This window comes from Fusarium proliferatum (genome assembly GCF_900067095.1).
Source record: "Fusarium proliferatum ET1 genome assembly, contig: FPRO_scaffold001, whole genome shotgun sequence".
In the NCBI taxonomy this organism is placed as follows: domain Eukaryota; kingdom Fungi; phylum Ascomycota; class Sordariomycetes; order Hypocreales; family Nectriaceae; genus Fusarium; species Fusarium proliferatum.
The window spans coordinates 2,924,115-2,943,484 of record NW_022194790.1 but is presented as its reverse complement, the minus strand read 5'-3'; the positions used below and the strand labels follow the sequence as shown (position 1 = coordinate 2,943,484).

Here is a 19,370-nt window from a genome sequence, read left to right as displayed (position 1 = left end):
AGCTGTGAAAGTATTTAACTATGGCATCATCATCACCGAGGTGGCTGAGAACATATTTAAAAGGTCGAGATACAGGTGACCGTTCTTTACTACTTAACTCAACAACTAATGCAATGTCCGACAGAACTCGTTCATAAAAGAAACTGCTGCACGTCCACCTCTGCCGTTTTCCCAAAGAGCTACGACCAATCCATCCAAGTACCGCAAACCGTGGTATCTCCCGAAACGCCTACAACACCATCTGGGCGACCGCTGAGTGACTGCCCTAGAATGCTGGAATTCAATAGTTTATATAACCTGACACACGCCGCCCATCCAAGTTTTCGTTAAGATGCAATAAGCAAAAGCAACCGACCTGTCAGACTATGCTGAAACAGCAACTGCGGTTGAAGCAACTGCAGCATGCTCGGGCTCGTTCGGGGCGTCATTGTCTTGAGACATCTCACCACCAGCTTCTCTCTCCGCCCAAGCTCCCCAGAGTCCACGCTTCGCCCTTATCCGGATGTCATCTCCTAGACCAGGACCCTGCTCGACTTTAATAGCATCCTTGGTCGCGAGAACCAGGCACTCAAAGAACATTTTGGTAGCATCGGCCTTGGTGGTCTGCTGTCTAGGACAGAGGTTCTGGAGAAGAACTGCTCTCTGAGTTCGCTTGCTGGGGCTGTCAGCAGCATCGTCACCAAATCGCTCTCGCAATTGGTGCACTACGTGTTTCGTGACTTGAGAAACAGGACCGCTCTCAGCAGGATGGACCAGGGCAACAGTCGTGTCTTCAAAGCCAGGCATCATGGTTCCTGCCTCTTCGTCCTCCATCTCGTCATCGGCGAGGATTTCATGGCGGCTTTCCTCCGGGGGGATACTCATTTCACCGAAAGCGCCCTCGAAACCAAGTCCGGTGTCTGAACCAACATCGAGCATGCGTGGTGACTTGGAAGCGCCGTGGTCACTTTCGACATCAGCAATGCCACTGTCACGCTTGCGCTTGAGCTCGTTCATGCCACGAGCAGTGTCTAGTGTGAGCATATTGCGAAGCTCTGGAGCCCAGGCTGAGCTTCGGCCTTCCCCCATGATTGATGAAACGAATCCTCCGCTCTTTTGCATATCCATCAAAGCCAGAAGAAAGGGGTCGCGGGGAAGGAATCCACCCTCCCTTATGATATTGTCGCGGTTGGCTTGCTGTTGCTTGATGTGGTTACTTGAGAGAGCGATTTCTTCATCGGGTGTGAGTATCTTCTGTTTCTTAGCGCGCTGTGCCGGTCGTCGAATGACTTGGTCTTCCTCGTGGTCGGGTTCATAAAGGTCTGCCATCTGGTATCTCGAGTGATCCTGTTCTAGCTGTGCAACCCGGTCTTCGTCGATGTCGGAAAGCGGCGACTCCGAAATTCGAGGAGGAGGATAAGCTGCGATATCAGGTACTTGGGAGACATCGTCAGGGTTGAAGTCGAGTACCATCGGGTCAAGATCTTCGCCGTCATGGATCTGAACGCGCTCGTCGGGCAGATCTAAAGTCATCGCTCGATCGTCGTCCTTTTGGGGGAAATCAAGCTCTGAATCATCAACCTCGGGACCAGCTGTTGTGCGATCCTCCCTTCGGCCACCTTCGGGCTCAAGGCCTGTCCCTTCAAGGCCAAGATCATCAAGACCGAAATCCAATTCCAGATCAATATTCCCCATCGGTGCAATCATGTCATCTTCCATTCCCATGCCATCGTTAAGAAACTGGCTGTTGTCGTAATCTTCCTGAAGGTTGATGTCACGCTGACTGGCGCGTCCTTTGCGGCCAATTGGAGCAGCAGTCACATCCTCCACCTGAGACAAAAGCCAGTTTGCGTCTGGTGGAGGAGGTAGTTCGAAATTATCGTATGGGGTGATTCTGTCAGGAAGCGTCAGGGCTTCCCGGTTGGGGATTTGTAGGTTGACGGCCATGTCGTTGTTGCCCGAAGACCGAAATGCCTTGAGAGAATTAGTGTACTCGGCCATGCAGCGCGTCATGGGGAGGGCTTACCATTTTGATCTTCATCATAGCTTCATTACAATCATCCAAAAGATAACGCGTCTTTCTTTGGTAGATTCGAACCACACCCAAAAGCAGCTGACTACTTAGTCGCAAGGCCATCGGCGCCTGGCTAGGCATGATGATGGCATCCACACTGTCTTTGACATTGGATTGGAGGATATGATTCTTTGATAGCTTGCGCTCGAGGTTGGCAGAAAGCCAGACGCGGGCGAGCGGCCCGCTCTTGTTGAGCAAAGTCTCTGAGTAGAACATGATGCACTCGCGTAATTACGCGGTATAAATGTGAGAAGAGGCAATTACCCACGCGAAGAGAAAAGAGAAAAAAAAGTTGGATTCCAATGTTGAGGGGTTCTTTTCAGGTACAGGTGGTAGTGATGGTTAGTGGGAGAACAAGAATAAGTTGATGACCACCAAGACTGGGGGCGCGTCGGGTAAACAAGCGCTTGGTGGAAGGATAGCTCTACGCGCAAAAGCAACGTCGCGCGTACCCCAAAAGCACGAGGCAATTCGAAAAGGTCGCGGAATATAATGAGGATGTTATAGCGACCAAAATTCTGGCGATAGCGACGGTGTCGGGAGTGCAGTAAAGTGGCAAGGCGTGTGCGCGGGCGGGATTATCGCGACGTAAGGCAGTCAAGGTATTTTATCAGAAGGGAAAATGGGACCTGGACCTTGAAGAGGGGGGATGCTGTGGTCGTTGTCCAACGGTAAATGGCGTGGCTGGGGGCATCTCAGGCCTGTGGGTGGCAGGAGTAGGCACCTATTGCGGTGTACGGAGACAGGTTTATCCGCGGAACGATATGCTTTAATTGGTCAGTCATGATCATCGGCTAGCAAGGTCTCCCAACCAACACTGCCAAAATTTGTGGAAGATGGCTCATCTGCTCATGTAACTGGAGTGCTTGGATCCGTCGACTATTCTGAAACTGAGGTCATCACCTCATATGAGGCACCCCTGGGTCCTTTAGAATGACGATAGTTGCAGTAAGTTTGTGTTGGCCTTCTTCCTTTTTAAAGGCACGAGCGTTGAACATGAAAAATCGATCGTCTCTACCAATATCCATAGGATCACTTACTTACATGGATGTCATAGTTCCTATAGTAGATGCCCGTACATACATTCTACTTGATCAATTATTAATTACCCATGCAGTATCTAGACCTAGGACCCCAAACTTCCGGTATTGACTATTTCCTTAAACTCAGTTTTCCCAACCCAAATAGTCCATCCTTGTGGCTTAAACCTGCAGCAAAAGCATCATTAGCCTAGCGTTACGAAGCTGGGCGGGAATCATTTAACGGTACCCCAAATACAGAACCAATCTTGACTCGTTTCCTAAGCCAGATTTCGTCTTTCAGGTGATGCTACTGGCTGATGAGCTTCTAAAGTCGATATGCAAGCCCCTGGCAGCCTTGCCGAGCCCTTGAAAGGTACTAGCTCCGACCCGCTCATCGAAGGACAAGACACATGGACATCTTAGGACAACCTTAAGTTCCGTTTAGGTCTCCCAACACATCCTCACGTCTACCTACTTTTGTTCTTGCTGGCCTCTTCCTCTTCTCGCTTTTCTGTGCACCCATGATTGAGTCTCTTCTTTAACAGGGCTGAAGCGAGCCGTTTCTTTGGTTGACTTCTGACTGTCCAGTCTTGGGATAACTAACTTTCTCGTGGCAACTTTGCTCCATGTCCTGACATTCCCTTTTCATGCTATTCAACATCCACGGGCCTTTTTCTCCTCCTCATGACTTTGCGCATCTGATCTCGAACTAAGTCAAACACCCATGCATTCGACGGATTTTTCTCTACAATTGTAATACAACCGCTTGCGCGTCCTTCTGTCGATATGCAATTGCCATGGGGCGGCCGCGACGGTCCGGGAAATGACACCTTGCTACCGACATCCAGCATCCCTTCCATCACCGGGCATGCTGCAGATGGCATTGATTCCAAGGATGGCGATCATCCACAGCGCCCAGGTCGTCACGTCCGGACCACGTCTTCTGATGCACGGGTTAGTCTCAACATGCGCAGCCTCTGTAACATACTCGATTTCCATGGACCCAAACTAACAACTCCACCAGAACGTTGCCGATCATTTCTCCTATATGACCCCGAGCGAAGCCGCAGCGAATTTACGGACATCACTCACCCTTGGCCTTACTCCAACCGAAGCTCTGACCAGACTCGGCGAATATGGTCCGAATGAAATTCCTCACGAGGATCCAGAGCCATTATGGCTACGATTCGTTAAACAATTCCAGGAGCCCCTTATTCTGCTGCTTCTAGTTTCTGCCGGTACATCGCTCCTCTTGGGAAACATGGATGACGCTATCAGCATCACAGTCGCTGTGACAATTGTCGTGTCCGTCGGGTTCATACAAGAGTATCGTTCTGAGAAGTCTATCGAGGCTCTCAACCACCTCGTGCCGAATCATGCCCATCTGGTCCGTGGTCAGAGCAAGACGTCGTCGTTGGGGAAGACTACCACCTGGCCACCGCGTACAGATGATGCCGATTCAGCCTTGACCCCGGGCTCTGTCACTCCAGTCAGCGATATTCTGGATGCGACCTCTTCCAAGGTCATGGCTTCTCAGCTGGTTCCCGGCGATCTCGTTCTGTTTACCACCGGTGATCGCATTCCTGCCGACATCCGTGTTACCAAAGCCGCAGACTTGACGATTGATGCATCAAACCTCACTGGAGAGACGGAGCCTGTGAGGGTGACGGCTGAGGCACGTAGCCGTGGATTTGGCTCATATGGTCTTGACAAGTCACAATTGCCTCGACCCAACTCTCTTGCCCCCTCTGAGCATGGAGATTCTCACGGAGATGGTATTCATAATATCGCATATATGGGAACATTGGTGAAGTCGGGCCATGGTCAGGGTATTGTCTTTGCGACTGGAGGCCATACACACTTTGGAACTATTGCTGTTAGCGTTTCTGGCACCGAGAGTCCAAGATCACCACTTCAGTTATCCATGGACGACCTTGGCTCGCAGCTCAGTAAAGCTTCATTTGTGGTAATTGGCCTCATCTCAGTTGTCGGTTGGCTCCAGGGGAAGAAACTTCTTGAGATTTTCACTATTTCGATATCACTTGCCGTTGCCGCCATCCCTGAAGGTCTGCCTATTATTGTCACTGTCACGTTGGCTCTGGGTGTTCATCGCATGGCTAGGCATAATGCGATCGTCCGAAGGATGCCCAAGGTCGAGACTTTGGGATCCGTAAATGTAGTTTGCACTGATAAAACAGGTACGAAATTGGGCGTCACGCGCGGAAATGAGCTAACAGGAGCGTTCAAGGCACCCTTACTACGAACCACATGACAACTACTCGAATGTGGTATTTTGGAGCACAAGAACCTGTCCCGGTGGAGTCTGATCACGATGATGTTGAAACGAATCCAGACCTTAACCAGGCCACCCTTCGAGTGCTTCGTATAGGCAACATTGCGAATGATGCACGGCTTGCGCAAAAGTATACAGAGCATGGACAAGCCGCAACAGCTGTACTTTCGTCGACCGTAGGACGTGGTCAGGTTTCCACATATACCCGTTGGGTTGGACAACCTACTGACGTTGCCATGCTGGACCTCCTTGATCGCTTCAAGGAACACGATGTTAGAGAATCTATCGGCCCTCGAGTAAGCGAGACACCTTTCAGCTCTGAACGAAAGTGGATGGGTGTCACAATTGGATCCGAAACAAAGGGAGACAAGGAATTCGCTTACATGAAGGGCTCTATCGAAAAGGTTCTCGCAGCCTGTGACACTTATCTCGAAAAGGATGGAAGGGAAATTGTACTTGACTCTGCACGTCGTCAGGAGGCTCTTCAAGCCGCTGAAGCCATGGCTGTCCAAGGTCTACGGGTATTGGCATTTGCCAGCGGTTCCGTCACGCGCCCATTGAGAAGCAAATCCGCAGCGCGCAGCACCTCTGGTTTTGACCGAAGCGAGAGTCCATCTTCTCACAGCCCAGAAGACATTTACAAAAATCTCACCTTTGCGGGTCTTGTTGGTATGCGTGATCCTCCGCGACCCGGAGTCGGACGTTCAATCAGGCGCTTGATGCGAGGTGGGGTCAAGGTCATCATGATTACCGGCGATGCAGAGACGACAGCGCTTGCGATAGGAAAGCAACTGGGCATGAACATTGCGGTCCCTAGTGGACATGCAGGCGGCCAGAACACCGTAAGACCTGTGCTGCGCGGTGACGAGGTCGACAGGATGTCGGAGGAAGATCTGGCACAGGCCATGCAACACACAACCATTTTTGCACGAACGAACCCAGACCACAAGCTGAAGATCATTCGAGCCCTCCAGTCAAGAGGCGATATTGTCGCCATGACTGGTGATGGCGTCAACGATGCGCCAGCTTTGAAGAAGGCAGACATTGGTATTTCCATGGGCCGCCATGGAACTGATGTTGCGAAGGAGGCAGCAGACATGATCTTGACGGACGATGACTTTTCTACGATCCTCAGAGCCATCGAAGAGGGCAAGGGTATCTTCAACAACATCCAGAACTTCCTGACCTTCCAACTCAGCACAAGTGCTGCCAGTTTGGCACTTGTTTTCATTTGCACCTGTTTTGGCTTCAAATCCCCTTTGAACGCCATGCAGATTCTTTGGATTAGTAAGAGCAACAGCTGATGTGCAGTCTCACCCAAGCTAACCGTCATACTATAGACATTATCATGGATGGTCCTCCAGCTCAGTCTCTGGGAGTTGAAAGAGTAGACCCTGATGTCATGACCAAGCCTCCACGACGACGAGGAGATCCAGTGCTTACCAAGTCGCTCATTACACGCGTTCTCACATCGGCGGCCATTATTACCATTGGAACAATGCTCATCTACCGTCGTGAGATGATGGCTGATGCACAGGTAACCCGACGTGACACGACGATGACATTCACCTGCTTCGTCTTCTTCGACATGTTCAATGCCCTGAGCTGCCGGTCGGAGTCTAAGTCGGTGCTTCAGGGCGAAGTTGGACTCTTCTCTAACAACTTGTTCAACTGGGCTGTCTCTCTCAGCATTGCTGGACAGTTGCTTGTCATCTATTTTCCCTGGCTCCAAGAGACTTTCCAGACGGAAGCTCTTGGGTTTTTTGATCTCATACGACTCGTTCTGTTGTGTAGCACCGTATTTTGGGCGGACGAGCTGCGAAAATATCTCAAGTATAAGAAAAGGCGTTTTGGAAACGGTTATAGCCAGGCGGTGTAATAGGAGGTACCATTTCTTGTTCAGAGGGTTGAGGGGTTCATTTAAAAGGGACATACTGTAGTATAAAGATATAAACATTGTACAAAGTATTGCATAGCGAATGCGTCGAGGCTGTATAGTATACAGGCTCGGAAACAAACCTGTATTGACCTAAATTCGATCAAATCATCCTGTCAATACTTCTTTGCCGTATCCTTTTTCCAGCAAGAGGTTGTTTGCCATGAACAAGCTATTCTATCGCAGGGTACAGGGTAGGCATACATGTCCAAAATTGCGGGGAGCTCTCCCTGTGAGAGAGGCTGCGTGGCACCTACAAGGCAACTCCATGTGCGACAAGTCCCTTTGCGCTGGAAGCCACACATCTCTTCTTCATTCGCCCCGAACGTAGAGAAAAAGAAGCAGAAGGCAGAAATGCGCCGCCGGAACAGAACATCTTAATGACAATGTCAAGCCTTCAAAACGGCATCTCCAACAGCGAGCACCCTGTCGTCGAAACACCGGTCGCTGTCTCTACTTCGTCCCTTGACAATGCCAACACCGAGTCCGAGATTCGTGAAGCGCTCGCCTCCCTGCATGCCCACGAGGCTTCTATAACGTCCCGCCTCGATGCTCTCGTGGCTTCACAGGCTGATCTATCCCGCGACCTTGGGCGGCTGGATCTGCTGCGGGCTGGACTGGGAGCGCAGGTCATCGCCGCACGTTCAATTGGGAATGACATGCTAGCAACGGCAGCAGATACGGCTGGTCGACTGAGTGACAGAGTCAAAGAGCTGGATCTCGAAAAGAGCAGAGTTGAAGAAACGCTGGGTGTGGTGGAGCAGGTCGCGGAGCTCAAGGCATGTGTCAATGGCGTGGTGGGTTCCATGGGAGCGCCCCAGGACTGGGAGGCTGCTGCTGGATACATATCGAGAGCAAGCAAAGTACCAGAAGAGATCACAAAAGGTTCGTTCGCTGTTGGCATAGTACCCAGCGTCGAAGTCCCCGACCCGCCATGGGTGACATTGGAAGAAGCCAAGGAGAGTTTATGCGGTCTCTTCTTGAGAGAGTTTGAAAAGGCGGCAGAGGAGAGTGATGGCACGAAAGTCACTAGATTTTTCAAGCTCTTTCCCCTGATAGGAAGAGCTGAGGTCGGATTGGATGTCTACGGGAGATATGTGTGCCAGGGAGTCGCTGGAACCGCTCGAGCGACACTCAAAGACGCCATGAACGGACAGCGCAGGGAAGGCTTCTTTTATGCTAACGCCTTGACGAAGTTGTTTGAGCACATCGCCCAGATTGTCGAAGGCCACGGCGGGCTTGTAGAGCGTCATTATGGCTCTGGAAAAATGGTTCGCGTTATTGAACGTTTGCAGATGGAAGCGGATGTCCAGGGTGGTATCATTGTCGACACCTGGAGCGACGAAAGAGGAATTGATAGGAAACTCACCGACGTCAGAAGCTACCCATTCTCGTTTCTAGTCCAGAGCTTCTTACCACAGCCCCCTCGTGGTGGCACACCGAGGGTGAACTCGCCAGCCATAGGGGTAGGCAACAATCCCCGAGAAAGTGAGGATGAGGGTGTCAATATGAGAGAAGTTGACGGCCTCCTGAGTGAGATTGCGGTGATGCTTGGACGCTGGTCATTGTACACTCGATTCCTCGCCGGCAAGTGCAAGGTATGCTTGGCTATTCAATCTTCGAGGTAAACTGAAACTTATACGTCACAGAACCCTGACACACCAGATGAGGCACCTCTTGTCATACCAGACGTACTGGTCAAGTCAAATCTGTACCGAAAAGTATCTACCAAGCTCACATCCCCTTACAACGTCATGACCACTTTCTTCTTCCGCCGTTCCGTCGAAAAGGCGTTCCAGCTGGATGAATATCCTAGCGGTCTGTCATTAAGCTTGAGCAGGCAGATCGAGGGCAACGCCCCGTACATTATATTAGCAGTGGACGATGTCATGTACATTGTAAATGCGGTCATTCAGAAATCTATTTCAACATCACAAAGAGATGTCATTGCGTCTGTCGTCCCGACAGTTGGCCGAGTGCTTGGCTCCGACTTTGTTGGTATGATCCAGCGCAAGATGAGAGATGAATCGTATCCTAGACCGGTCGTCCAGGGAGGATTCCCACCTGAGGACAAGATCATCCAGTTCATCGTTCTTATCAATAGTCTGGACATGGCCAACGAGTATTTGACTCGAATTATCACGGGACGAATAGGGGAATCGAGTCATCTGCCCAACGGCAATGCCCAAAACGGGCCCCTCAAGGATTCGTTCCCATTTGAGCGAGATGTTGTATTTGTTGCAAACGCGCTATACACTCTTCAGACTTCGTTCATCGGAAAAACGACCGAGCTGCTCAATGAGGGAATCCAGGTACTCTTCAACCAGGTTGTCAAGCTCCGTTTAAGGCCGGTCCTGACAGATACATTCCGTGATGCGGACTACACCTTGTCGGAGGATGACATTGCAGATATAGCGCAGCAGAACGACGAAGACGAGGATGAACTTCTGGAACAAGTACCCCGATTGTTCGAGCATGGTTGGGATCAACTCATGAAGCCAATTGCACGTTTGATGACACCTGGGACATACACCACTCTCCTTGACACCACGGCACGCTACCTCTCCAAGATATGGGAGAAGAAGATCATGGGTTATGCGGGCCGCACAAATGCTCTTGGTGCAATCAGACTGGAGCGTGATTTTATCGCGTTAGTAGACGTCGTATCTCGTGGGGACTACGCCGTGAGAGAGGTCTTCGCCAAGGTCCTGCAGATACTTATGGTAGCCAACATGGAAGATGACGAGTGGGATGAGGTTATGGCCCAAGATGGAGAAGACGATGCCATCGAGTGGGTTTTGACTGAGGAGGAGAGGAGGCGGGCGAGAAGTTTGGTTAGAGGATGATTTGGCAGTTAAAGATATTCAAGGACATAAAGAGACGGCGTTGATTATAGAAAAAAGAGTCTAAAGAGATGTAAGAGTAAAGTCGAGGCAAGAATATTTCGTAGTTTATGGTTGGTGAGACATTGATAGCCACTGATGCTAATTTCTCTCTACCTTAATCATTTAGAATCTGACGGACTGTAATTGAAGCTACCTTAACTTGGATCAATCAAGAGCACCAGGATTAGCCAGACAGAACAAAATGCGATTATTGGTGTCAAACCTTGCAGCAAAATGCGTTCTTTAGACAATCATTAAGGGTTTGCATACATGCCTTCTGGTCTCCTGATATTCTTCGCTTTAGGACTACCTATACCTACGTATCCCTGAGGTTAGTAGGTACGGGTCTGAACTTCCAGTGGCCTTTCCCCTAACGTGCCACTGAATAAACGTTAGTGGCACCAGACCTCAGGCACTCGCCGAACTTATTAGTACCTACTCAAGTCCAGCCGGGCAGTTTTCGATTGGGCATTGCCTTGAGCTCTGAGTCACTCTCAACCATCAAAAGTCTGGCCAGAGGCTCCATTTTAGCTCGTCATGATGAGTGAGCATGAGGCCCAGTGTGATGAAATTTTCTATCGCCCAACTATCACGAACCCCGAGCCACAGACCTCAATATCATGATTTCCAAAGATATTTGCTAAAACATATACTCTTGGCAAACACCACCTTCTATTTTCCAAAGCCAGATTTACAAAAAATCACCTACCCCTCTCCGATATTGAGAAAACCACTAACATCACAAACATTTGGCTCTCAGGCTGCGCCCACCATGGAGACAAGGATAGTCAAAGTCCCGAGCAAGGGCTCCCTAGGCCAGTTTCGACCTGGCGATGGTCTCGCAAGGTTGAATCACTGGGAAGTTCAATGTGAAAATAAACTCGCTCTTGAGGCTCTGCAAGATGCTGCTCACCTGCTACGGACCAAGGACACGCCTGTCGCATTCCCGACAGAGACTGTATACGGCCTTGGTGCAGATGCTACTCGGACTCCCTCAGTTAAAGGAATCTATTCGGCAAAGGGGCGACCTTCAGACAACCCTCTCATTTCGCATGTTTGCGACCTGGAAATGCTGCGACAGTATATCGGTCAGACTGATGAAACTGATCCTATACCCCGAAGATACAGGGCTTTGATAGAGCGTTTCTGGCCTGGACCTCTGACCATTCTTCTACCTAACCCGTCACCGTCGAAATTAGCGCCTGAGGTGACTGCAGGTCTCAAGACCTTTGGCGTGCGAATGCCATCTTCAACCCTTGCCTTGTCTCTTATCAAGCTAGCTGGTGTACCCCTGGCGGCACCATCAGCCAACGCTTCCACCAAACCTTCACCCACAGCGGCACAACATGTGATGGACGACCTCAACGGAAAGATCGAGCTCATTTTGGACGGTGGACACTGCCAAGTGGGTGTGGAGAGTACTGTTGTGGATGGACTGTGTGACCCCCCCGTCGTCCTTCGTCCGGGAGGTATCGGAATAGATGAGCTACGAAGCTGCCCCGGTTGGGAGACTGTATCAATAGCTTATAAAGACAAGAGCGAAGAGGGAAAAGCTGCACCTCGGGCCCCAGGGATGAAGTACAAGCACTACAGTCCAAAAGCAACAGTAGTGCTTTATGAGTCGAGTTTCGCAGAAGGGGTCAATGGAATAGCTTCTTTCGACTTGAAGGCGGCCAATGAGACAGTCAATGGCCATGCTAGCAACGATGAGCGGAAGGGCAGGGTTGTCGGGGTTATTCGCACCCAGCGATGGAAGTCAGGGGCTGGTCTGCGATGCACCAGCTTTCAGCATCTCACCGACGTACAAGGAGCCGATGAGGATGACTCGCCATTCCAAGTATACGAGGGCGATCTGTTGGATGAAAAGGAGCAGCCAATAGGAAAGATCTTGGATATCGATCTGGGCAGAGGCACTGAAGGAATTGCGAGAGGTCTTTTTGCGGCGCTGCGGGAGTTTGATCGACGAGGCGCAGACACCATTTTTGTTGATGGTATAGACGATAGAAGCGATATCGCAGCGGCGGTCATGAACCGGCTCCGCAAAGCGGCTTCAGAGACTAGAGCATGAATGATCATATCAATTAGAACACCAGCACACCTGTATAATAACCCCTCCGTTTCTTAACCCTGTGTCAGCCAAACCAGACCAGACCAGACCAGACCAGACCACTGGCGGGTCGTCTTCCTCTTTTGATTTTGGGTTTGCATGCGGCGCTGAATAACGACAAAACTCCCGACTCTCCACACATAAACCTGCTCCCATCTCTACAGACCCTGACGGAGCCAGTCCGCCAGTTTCGACTTTCCTAGCTGCGCCAAGTTGTTGACGCCCTGTTCGCTAAGATCGATGCGGCCAACGGGCATGTCTTGAGTGGGTGCTCGACTAACGCGCTGGGTGATGATAGTGGGATCAGTCTCAAGAATGATGCCGTCGTCGACAATCTCATCAATAGCTAGCGAAACAAGGTCGTAGTTCTCGACAATTGTCCTCTTGTCAACGGATTGCCTATAGTACTGTGTTAGCGGTGCTTCAATGGTTTGCGCGGGCTCGAAAGGAAAGGAACTGACTTGAAGAGGATGTGGAGAGAGTCCCGCAGAGCGAGAATGGTGTTGTAGAGCAGAATCTCGTTCTCGTCGACACTGCCAACAACATACATCATGACATCTGACTCCATCTTGTACAGCACAATTCGGTTATCGTAAAGAATGATATCGCCGTTCTGCTTGGCAGTCTTGTCGATAAGACCCTTCTCAAAAGCCTTTTGCGACTTCACGTCGGAGTAGGGGTTGGCTGAGGAGCTTGTGGGAGCTGTTGGTAAACAGTTGTCAGCTGTCGTTGCGCTCACTGGAAGCATAGCGAGGGAAGCTGGGAAGCTCAGGGGAGGATGAATGTACCATTAGGTGCTGAATGAGGTGGCTGGAAGTACTTTGCGAATATCCGAGAGCCATCTTCAGTGCTGAGGATCAGGATGGCCTGAACCGAGAAGAGCGACATCCCAGGTGCCATGATTGCAATATGTTGTAGTGTTTGTTGGCTTGTAAGTGCTCTCCTTCAATGGTGGTCCCTCCAGATGCCAACAATGCCACAGTCAGGGATACCCGGGACCAACGTTTGACCGCTCCGCATGGCTGACCGTCTTATCTTATCAAAAGCTCCCTGCATGAGCCCCTCGCGTCAAGCACTTTACGCGTCTGCAAAAAGGAGACGCGAACCGTCGCCCAGCCAATCCCTGCGCGGCCCCTCATCTTCACCACCAATTTCCCAACATCAACAGTTGCAAAGGACAAGGGTCAAGCCAAGTCGCCTTTTCTAACTTCTGTGGCATAAACATACAGATAACCCAAAACGAAAATGTCGTCGCCTACGAAAAGGTCGACACGCAGCTCAGCGACTCCTCGTCGTGCTGCTGGCAGTCCAGAGACGCCCCGTCGAGGAAACTCTCAGCTCGATGCCCCTTCGAGCCCCTTCCACTACGAGTCTTCGTCCCCAGGACCAATGAATCAGAATAATCTCCCCGGAGAAGTGTCTTCGCCATTGGGGCATATGACGAACAGTCAGAGCGATGCCCATACTCAAAGCGACCTGGATCCTCAAAGAACACCTCGGGCAAACCCAACCACACCGGCCCATCATGGAGGTAAGAGAACTGGCTCAATCAACCTCATCTTCACTTAATTGACCACCATAGGATCTTCACCTATCCGCTATGATCCTAGCTCCAGCCCCGGAAGATCACTTCGGCAACAATCTGAACTTCGAAGCGAGAGCAGCGGCTTGTTCTTGGGTTCTCAACTCGGCACGCCAGCACCCCACCGAAGAGGCGATATCAACTCCGATGCGACTCGAACGCCCCGTGCTTCTCGGCGAGTGATTCTCGATGATGCTGGCCGTGTAGTTCGGGAGGGCCCCGCTGATGGATCCGATGCCGCCTCTTTCGCGAACAGGGACCCCAACACGTCAGAGGCTGATGTTCTTGGTGGACAAGGACAAAGTCTTATTTGGGGCACGACTGTCTCTATCGATGATACCTTCGCATCGTTCAAGGAATTCCTTCGCAACTTCACACAGAAGTATCGGATGTACCGCGATGGTGCGTCAGATGAAGACGTTCAGAACGCTCCTGATGCAGAGTCAAAGCCGTATTGGGAGGCTCTGGAGAACATGTTGCTCTTGGGAACGACACGACTCTATCTTGATATCTCTGACCTGAATCTATATCCACCGACCCGAAAGCTATGGCATCAAATTCAAGCCTACCCCCAGGAAATCGTGCCAGTCATGGATCAGTCCGTTCATGACATGATGGTCGAAATTGCACGGGCTGAGACTTTGAGAAACCGTCAATCGCAGAGCAGCGCTGGCCATCAAGCCTCCCAACAGAGCACCCAGAGCTCAGAACCTGTCTTTCCCAGCTCAGATAGACCCGAGGAGGCGCCCACACCCCGGACACAGCCGGATCAACAACAGCAGGCTTCGCTGGAGGATCAAGTAGCTTCGTCCATTTACGTCGTTCGACCATTTGGTCTGGACAAGACCACCAACCTGAGAGATCTGAACCCCTCTGGTAAGTTATATTCTCCTGTAATTATTGCTTCCTTCGACTAACATGGACCAGATATGGACCGCTTGATTAGCATCAAGGGTCTCGTTATCCGAACAACCCCCGTTATTCCTGATATGAAAGATGCCTTCTTCCGTTGCAATGTTTGCAACCACTCTGTCAATGTTGGCTTAGATCGTGGTAAAATTCGCGAGCCCACTGAGTGTCCTCGTGAGATTTGCAAGTCCAAGAACTCCATGTTGATCGTGCACAACAGATGTTCCTTCGAGGACAAGCAGGTTATTAAGCTTCAGGAGACACCTGATGCTGTGCCTGCTGGTCAGACGCCTCATTCAGTGTCGGTCTGTGTTTACAACGAGCTGGTCGATTTTTGCAAGGCTGGTGACCGTGTCGAGTTGACAGGTATCTTCCGTGTCAGCTCTGTTCGTGTCAACCCCCGCCAGCGTGCCCTCAAGAGTGTGCACAAGACATATGTTGACGTTCTCCACATTCAAAAGGTCGATAAGAAGCGCATGGGCGCTGACCCTTCTACGCTCGGTGTCGCTGGTGAGGAGGAAGCTGAAGCTGGAGAGAACGGCATCGAAGAGACACGAAAGATCACGATTGAGGACGAGGAGAAGATCCGGGAGACAGCCGCCCGTGACGATATCTACGAGCTTCTTGCTCGTTCCCTAGCTCCCTCGATCTACGAAATGGACGACGTCAAGAAGGGCATCCTGCTGCAACTCTTTGGGGGCACCAACAAGACGTTTCAAAAGGGTGGCAGTCCCAAATATCGAGGTGACATCAATGTCCTCCTCTGTGGTGACCCGTCGACAGCTAAGTCGCAGATGCTTTCGTACGTTCACAAGATTGCCCCCCGTGGTGTTTACACGAGTGGCAAGGGATCCTCAGCCGTCGGTTTAACTGCGTACGTCACTCGCGACCCAGAAACAAGACAGCTTGTCCTCGAGTCCGGAGCCCTGGTCCTATCAGACGGTGGTGTCTGCTGTATCGACGAGTTTGATAAGATGTCAGATGCTACGCGCTCCGTACTCCACGAAGTGATGGAGCAGCAGACCGTCTCAGTCGCCAAAGCTGGTATTATCACCACTCTCAATGCGCGAACCAGTATCCTCGCCTCCGCAAACCCTATCGGCAGTCGGTACAACCCCGATCTTCCTGTTCCTCAGAATATTGACCTCCCTCCTACCCTCCTCTCGCGATTTGATCTCGTGTACCTCATCCTGGACAATGCCGATGAGAAGAACGATCGACGCTTAGCGAAGCATCTTTTGTCGCTTTACCTTGAGGACAAGCCCCAATCCGCTCCCAACAACAATGATATCCTGCCAGTCGAGTTCCTCACTCTCTATATCTCCTATGCGAGATCCAAGATTCAACCTACCATCTCACAAGAAGCGGCTCAGGAGCTGGTCGACTGCTATGTTGCCATGCGCTCCCTTGGACAAGATGTCCGCGCGGCTGATAAGCGTATCACTGCCACTACCCGTCAGCTTGAGAGTATGATCCGTCTCTCGGAAGCTCATGCCAAGATGCGCCTTTCTGAGACTGTCACACGTGACGATGTTGTCGAGGCCAATCGTCTCATTCAGAGTGCCCTCAAGACCGCTGCCACAGATGCTCAGGGACGTATTGACATGAGTCTCCTCACTGAGGGAACAAGTGCTGCTGATCGCAAGCGTCGCGATGAGCTACGCACCGCTCTCCTACGCCTCTTGGACGACATGACAGCTGGTGGCAACACCGTGCGTTGGGGTGATGTTGCTCGCCGACTGAGTGAGGGCGCCAGCATTCCTGTGGAACAGTCCGAATTCAACGAGGTGATGAGGGCTCTTGAGGCGGAGAGCGCCATCATGATCACAGGCGAAGGAGCGAGAAGGACCATCCGCAGAGTGACCTCTGTTGCATAGAGATGGTGAGTACGGGGCTCACTCGACGTTGAATGATATACCATGTAGATGAGTTGATGAGGTTTACTGGGATCAAAGGTTGTACGATGATGATGAATCTCCTGGCTGGGTCAGGCGTTGGGCATATTTGTGGGTGATAGATAGAGGTGGGCATGTTTAATTTGATTAATGCTATGGTCATTCTACCAGCCTTGAAACCTGTACCGGGGTGTTAATGTCCGGTCCGAGCCCTTTGTTGACTTCAGTAGCAACTTCCAGAGCATCTGTTAGAGTGTCGATCAAGTCTTGTTCGTTTTCTAGACCAGCCGAGATACGCACACTTGCTTCCCTGACTCCTAGTTCATGCATATACGCCTTCTCGTCTGGCTTCTTACCAAAGACGACCATGTTGTACGCAAACATGATTGTGACATGTCCGCCAAGGTGAGGGCTCGGATAGAAGCCTGCCCTGTCGTAGAAGGCTGTCGCAGCTTCAACAGTTGAGAATTCAACAGTCAGGAGGCAGCCGTATCCAGGCTCTGGCAGTTCTGGTGTTGCTCGCCTTAGAATTGCATCGTAGTTTGACTTGCTGCTGAGTTGCTTGGGATATTGCACATTGACCACAGGAGAGTCTGGGGCCGACCTGGCACTGTTGAGAAAGTTGGCCATGGTGAGAGCGTTCCGGTTCAGAATCTTGGTACGCTCAAGGAGGTCCCTTGAATTAGAGAGCAAGACTTGAGCATCGGAAGCAAAGAGCTCATTATGATGTGACGCTTTGAAAAGGGTCCGAAGATTATGATAATGGGGAGAAGTGGGATTTAGGACGATGGAACCGCCCATGACATTGGCATAGCCACTGAAGGACTTGGTGAGAGACGAAAGGAGGATGTCTGAGCGGGATAGGACGTCAACATTGGCGAAACCACTGATTGTGTCGTCGATGATGAGAAAGAATCCATGCTCTTCAGACTATTGGAATGTCAGCAGCAAGTTAGGGCAGGGCAATATGAGATCTGCTTACTAGTTCCTTCAAACGATTCGTATCGACAGTTTCCAAGGTTGGATTCCCAGGAACCTCCACAAATGCATGGCTAACAGGTCTTCCCTCTTGCTTCTCATGCTTCAGCCAATCTTCAAAGGCCGAAAGACCTTGTTCATCGACCTTTCCAAAGTGCTTCAATCCTTGCGGGCATTCTTCTATAAGATGGTGGTATGTATTGTGGAAGATGATGCCCAGCACGGCAATAGTGCCAGGTCGGTGCTTTGTCAACAGAGAGCTGGAGTGGAAGATAGCAGCCATGCCCGTCGGGTACAGAAACACATCGCTTGGTATACACTTCACCTTGTCTGCATCAACAGGCGCACGATGGAGAAGGTCGACGATCCTCGTCCGGAGATCACCATGGGCTTCGGTCTCGGGAGTCCAAGTCGGAGATGGGAGAGGGCCCTTTTCAGCTTCACAGGGAACTTCCTTGATAGTGTCTATGCCTTTGAGAAGATCCTCAGCTCCACGAATAGAGATTCCGAGTCCTGGATTCTGCCAAGTGAGCATCACAGCAGGTATCGCCGTTGGACTAACGAGAACAACATATACTCTATGGCCTGCTATATCAACGCATTTGAGAGTGACGTCTTGGACTGTCAAGCGTTTGTCTCCGCGGTTCTCGTGGGTGATATGATGAAGAGTATATGGCCATACCGCAGGGTTAAGATAAACCAACGCAGCCTTGTCTGTGTGGCCAAGACGCTTTGCGATCTCATGCCCAAGCTAAAGCCAGCGAGTGTCATTAGTACATTATTTATTCTCAAATCTATGTGGACTTACTTGAGCAGAATAGTGCGTGGGCATGAAGCGGGGATATATGTGAACCAGCTTCTTCAGAGGAGCAGGGTCGCCTTCTCGAATGGCCCTCGCCACGTCCCATCCTGGAAGATTAGTGATGACACTGTAGGGAGTTTGAGGAGGAGGAGCATGTCCAAATTCGGACTGGGTCTTTAGTACGGGCATGATATACAAGTGAAATGGTCAGGTCCAGAACAGTGAGTAGTCGAGAAACACCATCGTGTCCTAATTGACCACAAGGTCTTTATATACCTGCTGCATCGCAGACTAGTGCACCAATCCTTCGAATCTTGATGGATCTAGTTGCACTAGTTAGACCAAAGCGACCTTAACAGTAAAGCCCCCGGGTTGGGCTAGTGCCACTTTACTCTCAGGGCGTTGGTTCGACATCGAGACCATGGCCTAGAATCAGATATAACTTGGAGGTTGACAGCCTTGGCGTTGATACTATGCGTATCGCCAATCATGGATACTATCATATGATGGACTATAAGCCACGAGCTACAGTGGCGGCTACTAGTGGGAACGAGGCTACGCGACTCCGTACTGCCGCGGAGGTAGCTGAGGCTCATGGACTCAACTTCTTTGGGTCACGATGCTGTCGATGAAATGGAAGTCGAAGAGGTTGCAAAGAGGATTGGCGAAAGCGGCTGACCTATTAAGATTATCAAGACCATCCTCAACATCTGACAGAAATCGACAACACCAAGACTGATGATGGAGTCATTCGTCGGTCAGGAAATGTAATGGCCAATACTGCTCTTTCTGTATGCTTTTCAGCTTTGCTGAGCTCACTAACTGCATTACTCAATCAACCTTCTAAACTAGCCAATTGACCTATCGCGTCCACCTCTTCAGCTGAGGAACTCATATTACACAAAAGG

The 19,370-nt window shown here is 50.8% G+C and overlaps 7 protein-coding genes across 7 annotated transcripts; 4 read left to right on the top strand and 3 right to left on the bottom strand.

The window, feature by feature from the left end:
• Window positions 1-363: 363 nt before the first annotated feature.
• On the bottom strand, window positions 364-2,269 carry FPRO_01114 (uncharacterized protein; the record flags this gene model as incomplete). The annotated part of the gene is made up of 2 exons (XM_031218926.1): window positions 364-1,953; window positions 2,006-2,269. 2 exons carry the CDS (start codon window positions 2,267-2,269, stop codon window positions 364-366), a joined length of 1,854 nt encoding a protein of 617 aa, XP_031075358.1.
• A 1,592-nt stretch (window positions 2,270-3,861) lies between these two features.
• FPRO_01115 (putative calcium P-type ATPase) lies at window positions 3,862-7,247 on the top strand (the record flags this gene model as incomplete). The annotated part of the gene is made up of 4 exons (XM_031218915.1): window positions 3,862-4,029; window positions 4,100-5,273; window positions 5,324-6,655; window positions 6,709-7,247. 4 exons carry the CDS (start codon window positions 3,862-3,864, stop codon window positions 7,245-7,247), a joined length of 3,213 nt encoding a protein of 1,070 aa, XP_031075357.1.
• Window positions 7,248-7,690: 443 nt separating this feature from the next.
• Window positions 7,691-10,150, top strand: FPRO_01116 (uncharacterized protein; the record flags this gene model as incomplete). The annotated part of the gene is made up of 2 exons (XM_031218904.1): window positions 7,691-8,902; window positions 8,954-10,150. The coding sequence occupies 2 exons, from the start codon at window positions 7,691-7,693 to the stop codon at window positions 10,148-10,150; spliced, it is 2,409 nt and encodes an 802-aa protein (XP_031075356.1).
• An 811-nt stretch (window positions 10,151-10,961) lies between these two features.
• FPRO_01117 (uncharacterized protein) lies at window positions 10,962-12,257 on the top strand (the record flags this gene model as incomplete). The annotated part of the gene is made up of 1 exon (XM_031218892.1): window positions 10,962-12,257. One exon carries the CDS (start codon window positions 10,962-10,964, stop codon window positions 12,255-12,257), a length of 1,296 nt encoding a protein of 431 aa, XP_031075355.1.
• A 197-nt stretch (window positions 12,258-12,454) lies between these two features.
• On the bottom strand, window positions 12,455-13,196 carry FPRO_01118 (uncharacterized protein; the record flags this gene model as incomplete). The annotated part of the gene is made up of 3 exons (XM_031218881.1): window positions 12,455-12,695; window positions 12,758-12,998; window positions 13,085-13,196. 3 exons carry the CDS (start codon window positions 13,194-13,196, stop codon window positions 12,455-12,457), a joined length of 594 nt encoding a protein of 197 aa, XP_031075354.1.
• Window positions 13,197-13,541: 345 nt separating this feature from the next.
• On the top strand, window positions 13,542-16,664 carry FPRO_01119 (putative replication licensing factor MCM4; the record flags this gene model as incomplete). Its single annotated transcript, XM_031218870.1, has 3 exons — window positions 13,542-13,827; window positions 13,879-14,754; window positions 14,806-16,664. 3 exons carry the CDS (start codon window positions 13,542-13,544, stop codon window positions 16,662-16,664), a joined length of 3,021 nt encoding a protein of 1,006 aa, XP_031075353.1.
• A 177-nt stretch (window positions 16,665-16,841) lies between these two features.
• Window positions 16,842-18,651, bottom strand: FPRO_01120 (uncharacterized protein; the record flags this gene model as incomplete). The annotated part of the gene is made up of 3 exons (XM_031218859.1): window positions 16,842-17,612; window positions 17,665-18,411; window positions 18,469-18,651. The coding sequence occupies 3 exons, from the start codon at window positions 18,649-18,651 to the stop codon at window positions 16,842-16,844; spliced, it is 1,701 nt and encodes a 566-aa protein (XP_031075352.1).
• Window positions 18,652-19,370: the final 719 nt, after the last annotated feature.